At 44.9% G+C, this 8,690-nt stretch overlaps 1 protein-coding gene across 3 annotated transcripts in view; it reads left to right on the forward strand.

Annotated features, from left to right (window-relative positions):
- The window catches only part of GNAS (GNAS complex locus), a 122,780-nt gene extending 120,834 nt beyond the window's left edge, over window positions 1-1,946 (forward strand). For all 3 annotated transcript variants that reach the window (XM_074157540.1, XM_074157542.1, XM_074157541.1), the window contains one exon: window positions 752-1,946. In XM_074157540.1, the coding sequence (XP_074013641.1) occupies window positions 752-898 (147 nt within the window). In that variant the 3' untranslated portion in view covers window positions 899-1,946. The remainder of the gene's footprint in view (window positions 1-751) is intronic.
- Window positions 1,947-8,690: the final 6,744 nt, after the last annotated feature.

Here is an 8,690-nt window from a genome sequence, read left to right on the forward strand (position 1 = left end):
TCCCCGCTGCATAAACCGCTCTTCTGTTTAAAGCTCCACTGCTGTTTGTTGGCGGCTCTTCGGGTGTTTGTTTGTTGACACAGTACACAATTAAAGAGCAAAAGAGTTGCTAAGAGTTAAGAAACCTCCAATAGAATGATGAGAACTGCTGTTATTAATGGGGCCAGATTTTTATTCCATGCGTTATTTCTAAAGATAAAGACTAATCAAAAGATGCATCGTCTGTAAAATACTAATGTTCTTTTCGTATTATCTTTCCCATTACTGGTCGGCTGAAGCTATAATAGATTTTTTTAAAATACTACTGCAGTTACCTGCAGTGGTGAGCCCGGCAATCCAATTGTAGACTCATTTTACAATGGAGCAAAATGAAAGTTTGAGGGAGGGTTTGTGGAAGTGCAGAGCAGGGATCAGACCGCGTCCTCGGAGCCAAAATCCCACTTTCTTCCTGGCCCAACCGACCAGGAGTCGGGTGGCTGAATTCACCAAAGCCGCGTATAAATAGCAGCACTGCCCTGAGCTCTCGTTCAGCCCTGACGGTCCCCGGTACCCAGTCACCGTCTCACCGGAGAATTCTCATCATTTCAAATGTCACAGTGTAGGTGAGAGCGGAAAACTGGGCATTTTGCCACTTAAACACAACTCACACAAACATGTCTTAACCTTCGTTCATCTGAGTTTTTAGAGTATGTTTTTTTTCCCCAGTCGGTTTGTTTTAACCCGGTGTCTCTCTCTCTCTCGCGTTACGCAGAGAATCAGCACAGCGAGCGGCGACGGACGGCACTACTGCTACCCCCACTTCACCTGCGCAGTGGACACGGAGAACATCCGGAGGGTTTTCAATGACTGTCGGGACATTATTCAGCGCATGCACCTTCGCCAATACGAGTTGTTGTGATGGAGAGCACTTTTTTCTGTGTTTTGGACTCCTTATTCCTTATTAAAAAAAAGAAAGAAGCCACCCTTGCCCACACAGGGTGGCCGAGAACTGTTTGAATCTCCCATTGATTTGCACCCCTCAACTTTTTCTCCTTGCTGGACAATAGCAGCACTTCTAAGCTTGCTTCTGTACCCCTTGGACAGTGTGAGATGGCCCCTAACACTTAAAAGGCCGTTTCCGTGAGGATTCCCTAACACTGTTATTAACAAAAAAGAAAAAAGAAAAAAAAAAAAAAAAGAAATAAAAACTAATTAATTAAAAGCCCTGAATGTGGAGCACCTGAAAGAATTGGGGATAACAAATTAAAACGTAAAACAAGAATTGGGGAGAGAAACCTGTAGGTAATTTAGCGCTGCCGTGGGCGTAGTCTCTAACCCCTGATCTCCACTTTGTGTCACTCGCTGCGTCAGAGCAAAGAAGGTGCCGAGTCACAGCCCGAGCTCGAAGACAGACCCTGGGGTTCGGTTCTCGGACTGTAACGTGGCTTTGAGCGGAAATACTGACAATTCTACAGCAGAGCCAGAGAGCGCAGACACCGCCCGCAGCCCGTCAGGAGGGGGTTTTAACCCGGTCGTGGTGGTCTAAGGACGACCGTGGACGCTTGTGAGCGGCGCTGCCTTTGGGCTGTGGTGGCAGAGTTCCCACACACTGTTCTGTTTGTCACTGACGATCCCGTCTGCTAGAAACCATCACCTGGACCGTGCTCCTCACAGTCCGGCCCTTCCTCTTCTTCTCCTCCCTCCCCTCATTTTTTATTTTACTGCTGGATTATTATTCTTGTACAGACTGTAAAATGTATTATTTTGTACAACTTTATTGAAAAAAAAATAACTTGTAGAAGATCTTTGTGCCTTGATTATGGCTGTACCTGTACAATGAGCTAAGATGTAAGTATGTTTGATTGCGCTGTACAGCTTTGTCAACCCTATCTGCAGCATTAGCTCAAGGTAGGGAAAATTTATCTGTAGTTTAGTTTTTCTGGTTTATAAAAGAAGGAAAAATACTGTTTAGTAAAAAAAAAAAAAAAAAAGAAAAAAAAAGAAAAAAAAAGAGAAAAAAGTACAAATTGTGCAAACTTAACCACTTTAAAAGTGAGGTCTTCAACAAGTGACCAGATGTTGCAGCATCGTGCTTTTTAATTTTTAGCTTTAATTCATTTAAATCTCTATCCAAATGCAAAAACATGGCTTGTTTCTACATAAACCAAATTTTGCTACAAATTATAAATGTTAGTCTTTGGTCATTCATAGTCCTTTTTGCTGAAGCCAGAGCAGAGCGGTAGCGGACAGGCAGGGCACGGTGCCGCTGGGTGACCGGGTCCCCGTCCCCGCGGGGGGACACGGCGTGCTCTGCCCTCGGATTCGGCCACTCAACTCCAGTCCCAAACGACCTTTTTATTTCTCTTTTAATAAAGAGATACTTTAGAACCTTTTTGTTTTATATTAACTATATAAGTAGCTTAAAGTGAAGATGTGTGGATTTTTCTTAAACTTGAATAATTTATGCAAATTATATGCTTAGAACAACATGTGGTACAGTAAAAAGAAAAAGAGCAAAAATCACTGTAGCAATAAGAGAGCATGTAATTTTAGTAACTACTACACTGCTTTATATTTTATACCTAGGTGTTTTATGTCTCTGTGAGTGTGTTACTTTTTCATGTGTCTAAACCTACGTGTACAATTTGTACAGTCAGAAATTACAGCTGTAACAGCCCCTCTAGAACAGTGTTAGCGAGATCGTCAGCGCCCGCTCCCCTCACTCACCCCGGAGCTGCTCCACATCCGACTGCAGGGACTGCACCAGGGAAGAGACAAAAACCAGGCGCCAGCCCCTCGCTCCCGCAGCTCCCGCACCCGCCGGGAACTCTCTTTCGGGAAGATCCTTGGCCCAAGCCCAGCCGGGGACAGTGGTGGCCCGCGGTGGCAGTGGCCCTGCGGCGAGACTGGCTTCGGGCATCCCACGCCTTTTTCACAGCCAGAACCGCAGCTGTTCAGGGCTGGGATTTTTCATTGCTTCTGTGGCTGAACTTTTAAATGACAATTAATCACCTCCTCTATTTTTACCTAACGAGCGGGGACTTGATGGAGTTACCGTCCCATCTCCCTAAATTCAAAATTACTGGTGATCTTCCAGAAGACACTAAATCGGCTAAAAATCGTAGCTGCGGCTGCTACTTGTCTTTTTAAAATCTCTCCTGTTGCAGGTTTAGAAAGTTGCCACCCGAACTCAGTAGAGCTGTAGGAGAACACCACCGACAAGATGCCCTCCGGATTCAGAATGTATCCAGTGCCTGTGGGTCACGGCTGGGCTTTCCTCCAGGCAGGAAAGGGACACGTGCTGGGAAGGAAATTCGTTGTGAGCCTTAATTTTAGTTACAGGAGCCAAAATCTTTAATTTAGTGCCAACCCCTGTCTCTCTAAGCCCGGGAGGAGTCGATGTGAGCACCAGTCCCTAAGTGGGGAAACCCGTGGTGGTGTGAGGAATGTAACCTCTCAGCTGAGAAACAAAGCACCTCCAGTAACAAATTAAAAATAATAAGCTTCTTCCTCTGCTAATGAGAAGGGTCTGTGAGACAGAGCTCTGTACGACAGCAGCAGCTGCAGAAACCCAAAGCTTTACATGAACAGAAATGTTCGGGGGATGATGCTTTTTTTTTCCCTAAAGTGAGGAAAAGGCAGTTGTTTTGGATGTGGTTGAGTTGCACAGGACGGAGTGTGTGTGTCTTAACGTCTCAGTATTGCCTTCCTTAGTCTCTATTAGTCCTTGCGGTTTGGTGGCCTGGGAAATGCAAGTCTTATTTTTAACAGCTTGCTTTTTTTTTTTTTTTTTAAAAATACAAAACCATAAAGCTTTAATGCTTGCTATTTAATAAGTAACTGTGTTTTCTTCTGTCTCTAATTTAGTGGCCATAATTTGCAGTTAATTGAACCATTCCAACCTAATGCTTACCCATATTTCCTAGTTTTGTTTTATTTATTTATTTGAACTTCTTGTTTTCATGATTGAGGACTTTTCACTTCTGTCTCCTTCATCTGTTTGGAAACTTCTGACCTTACAGCCAAAACTTAACTCATTCTACTCAGTATTCGTGGTGATGCTGAAGTGTAAGATACCTGCAAATGTAAACACTACCACTTTGATTAATAAAAGCAAATCCAGTGTTTTAGGGCACGTTTGCATCGCTGCAGTGGAGGTTGTGTCAGTATTTCCATCGGAACCCCGTGGCACCAGTTTGCCCGAAGCTAAACCTTTGCCGTACGAGGCTGCTTCTGCTCGAGCGTCATCCGGTGGGTTGGATTTTAAACACTTTCCAACACAAACTCTTGGTTCTGTTTTAAGTTTTACAACTGTTTTGTTGGCTGGGGGTTGGTTTAAAAAAAACAAACAACAAAACAAACAAACCTGGTTCAAGATTGGTTTTGGCACTTCTGTAACTCAGAAATGGTTTTGATTTTCAAACGTAACCTTTGGCAAGCCAGTAACTACAATATGGTCTGATCACTTTGGGTATTTTGTAAAAATAATAATAAATTGTAGAGATGTTGTGGTTTCAAAATCAGCTCCTGGTGCATTTGCAGTAACTTATTTCAACCCAAGAACTTGAAGGAACCTGTACGTCAGTGGAGGTTCAGCAGCCGGTGAGAGGCAGCAGAACAGCGGAAACTCCCCCAGGGGTTTTTGGTGTCGTGGAGAGGTGAATCCAGACTCAACGGAGGTTCGGCTGCTTCAGGAGCACCGAGTCCTGCTCCCTGAGGGGCTGGGGCTCTGAGCGGTGGGGAGCAGCCGCCGATGCCCGTGCGGACGAGGGATGTCGGAGGCAGGAGCCCTGAGGGCTGCGCTGCATTTCTGTAAAAGCCCTTCTGGATCGTGGCCTGAAGGACAGGGTTTCTTTCACCTGGAGCGTGTCCCTAACTCCAGGGGGACTGGAGCTAACTCCCTTCCAGCGTGTTGCACGGAACTGGTACCTGCAGGGTCATTGTCTTTTACCAGCAGATCTGTGCACAGAAATACTAATGTTCATCACTTTAGAATCTGAGCACCTGGTAATTAGTCGTCAGGCAATGCTCCTGTAAATGATGCAGGATGTTCTGTGTTATACCCTATTTTCCAATGTTGAAAATTATGTACCGGGAAAATCAAAAGATACAAAGGGGATTCCACGGGAGATGGCCCGTGGATCCGGAGACAGCCCCCAGGGCAGCCGGGCACCAGCCAGTGCCTTAGTGATAGACTGGTGGTGACTGGTGCTGTACAAAGGTCCCAGATTGATGGAGTTGGTACAAGTTATAAAATTCGGCAACTTACTCTGGGAGAGAGCAATTTTTCTTCTGTCCCCAGCTGTATCTACTGTGCGTTTCTAACGAAGCTGGCACTCACAGGGCCTCTCCCGTGGGGGGGCATGATAAAACTCCCTCTAACTGTAAGAAGCAGGATCGGGGCCGTGGGTGCTGTTGGGAATCTCTCACAGAACAGTTCCTCGTCCCCAGCACTTGCTGCGTTTGTAGAACAGTAAAAATACCTATAAGCAAACACCTGTTTGCAGCCCAAACCCAAACTGTGCTGAAAACTCATCCACTGGGAAAGCCTCTTATGACAAACTTTGAAGTGTCTTTGTACATAAAACAAGCTACAAAGGGGATTTTTGCAGCTCTGCTGGTGAAAGCCATTACCCTGAGAAATCCCTGGTGACGGACGAGACAGAAATCCCAAGAGTGAACCTATTTCAGTCCTGGCCAGAACCAGTCGGCTGAAATCCTGTGAGCAGCCGTGTTTGGGCTCCTGGGCAGGCAAACTGGGTTGGAGCGTGTCACTGTATCGCAGAGATGGCTAAAACCTCAGCCGTGAGTACGGGCTTCGTGATTAATTGTCTTCAACCCTGATTCTCAGCTTATTAAAAGTTAAAACTGCTTTTTACCCTGTCTACTTTCAGAGTACCGAGCTGAGCAGAATGGGGGCAGTTTAAAGCACAAGTCCGCTTGGAAAAGCAGCTTGGGAAGAGCTGGGGAAGCAAACTAATCTCTCACCACACTGAACGTAAATATAATAAAGTGGGGTGGTTCTTCTCTAACTTCTGGGTCCTGTAAACTTAGCCCGGTTCTGTGGGAAAAATAGGGAGTTCTTCTCTAGGTTAACAGCCAGTGCTCACCGATACCTCTGCAACGAGGGGCAACTGACCACGTGTCTCATAGAAAAGCTTCTTTTTCAGAAAACCAAAAAAACCCACCAAACCAGAATTTACAGATTTTCCTATTTTTTTTTCACTTAGGAAGTCTGCCTCAAAAAATCTCTATTTTAATGACAGGACAAAATAAAGCCTTTAAACATTGTCCCAAATACAGAGAGATGATACATTTTTTGAGGGAGAAGATGCTGACATGAGGGGGTTTTATGTACCATAAGGTGCTTTCTAAGGCTGGGGGACCAGCAGGCAAATGTAAGCAAATTCAAAATTAAAATGTGAATGTAGCTCTTCACTTTCACTTACCCAGTTGTTTTATTAAATTAGTTGGCTAATAGTTTTTTCAGTATACTACTACTCGATTTTGGAGAAAGAACAAGCCTAGGAGAGAGGCAGCATGTTGGGAATTCTCTCAGTGCTCTTGTTCTGTTACACAAACTGATGGTTTTAGGCTGTGAATTTTATGGGAATTGTTAATAGTGAAGTGCAGTGTTTCTATTTGTAGTTTTCTGGTATTTGATATGACTTTGGAACTGTATCATTCTTGCAGCTGAAGTGCTGGAGCGCCCCGGGAGACCGGGCAGAGAGAAAAGCTTCTGTGCAGGGGCTCTGGATCACCCCATCAGGCTGTCGGGCCACAAGGAAAGGGGGAAGCTTCTAGTCCTTCACTTAGAAGAGCTTCCACAAAAAAGACAAATGAAGGAGTCGGGTGATAAAAGCAAATACACGTCTGTGTAAGACCCCCAAACCATTAATGAAGTATTTCCAACTGGTGTTAGAGCCACGGGAGACAGTGTCTTTCCTGAAGCGTGTGATGATTCATACGTAGCTCAGTATTTGTTCTCTTTGTGCTCGAAGGCACAACATCCAGAATGAAGTACCAGACCCGACGGGAGTTTTGGTGCTAACCTTGAGTTCTGTTTCCCACAGGGCAAATCTCTGCTGGGCTACCGGGGCTGGTCTGCGTAAGACAGTCTGGGAACCCAGTGCTGCCACCAGCCATTAACGTTCACTAGTTGTGAATTACAGCTGGGGAGCTGACAACCAGTTGTTCTGTCCAACATTGCGGCCCAAAACCCACTGCCTTTGGATTCAGCTGCTTTCTCCTGCCCTCCCCCTCCCCCCCCAACTCCTGTAACGAATCTGGTTGGTAAGAGAACAGAGCAGCTATGAAAGCTCAGAGAGCCTCGCTGAAACGTCACTGGAACTAGGGAAAGCCAGATAAACAAGGGTCCTAAATGCATCACCTTGGGCATTAAAAAATAGATTTATGGGGGAAATTCTTCATTCCCCAGGTAAGTGACCCAGTTTGGGATCCTTATACAAGTGTTCAAGGTCAGAGAATGAATTTCTCTAAGAGGCCAGGATATCTCCAAGTAAGGAACTGCAAAAAAACCCACTTACCACATACACTATAGAGCCGGGAGATACTTCAGTGAAGTGTAAGTTTAATGATCAGTATGTGAATCAACTGGAACTTGCTTTGAAGCAAGAAAATGTTTCCATTGTAGGCTCATCTTGAACAGTACTTGGGGCACTGTGAGGCTTTGCTTTTACCCAGTGCACAGTACATAAATGCTGTTCCAACTTCCAAGTTGATGTTTGAAGGAGACTGGAATGACCTTATGTCAGCAACCTAAAACCACCTCATTTTGTCTGGAAATACTCCTCAGTTCCCCAGCAAAGCGTCACAGTGTTCAGGGGCTGCAATAATGCTGTTACCAGTCACTCCAAATCTCAAGGTACAAACAAAAATGCTTTTTCTCCAGTTTTAAATTTTCTGAACCTTCTCTTATGGTAATGTAATACCTACTCTGAAATCACCTTCAGAGAACTTGTCCTGCATCTTTTATCACTGTACATCATCACAAGCCAAAACAAAAGAGCTGGTGATGCACAGGAGGTATAGAGATGGTTCTTTTTAGACTCTCAGAAAATACTTTTTCTCACTTGGTTTGGGATAGATGAAATTCAGGTCCGGTATTTTCTTAGGAGTTCTGACTGGTTAACCACTCTGTTCCGAGTATGCTATTATTTTCTCATGTCTATGAGATGGAAATTGCCCGCTAACTAAATGGAGATAGGCCAAAACCTCTTTCTCAAGGATATTTCCATTGGCCTCCAGCCTCAGCCTGTCCTTCCCTCCCAGCTCTTCCCTCAGAAAAACGGCCAGTGCTTCTGTAAGCGTTGAAACGTCACCTTACTGTCATCCCGGCTGCCAGCAATGGAGTGACTGTCTGGCACAGGTAGAGAATGTGTCCATCGTGCCTCTGCCTCAATCCATGCCTTTTGTTCTGGAAAAGTCTCTTTTCCTTTCTGTTGACAGAGCAAAAAGAGTATTATCCTGGGTTCACAAAAAAGTTGAAGAAATGTTTCCAAAAGGGTTGCTTCACCACTGTAGGGCAGCATATGACAGCACAACTCATGCTCTGCTGCAGTTCAGGTGATGGTGTGTATTTTCTACAGTGAAATTTACGTGCAGTAATCCCTTTAACCAGTACAGTGACCATGCTTGAACAAGGAACGTGTCTCTTGAAGACCCTATGGCACCTTATTTCTGAACAGGGT

This window comes from Numenius arquata, chromosome 12 (genome assembly GCF_964106895.1).
Source record: "Numenius arquata chromosome 12, bNumArq3.hap1.1, whole genome shotgun sequence".
Taxonomy (NCBI): domain Eukaryota; kingdom Metazoa; phylum Chordata; class Aves; order Charadriiformes; family Scolopacidae; genus Numenius; species Numenius arquata.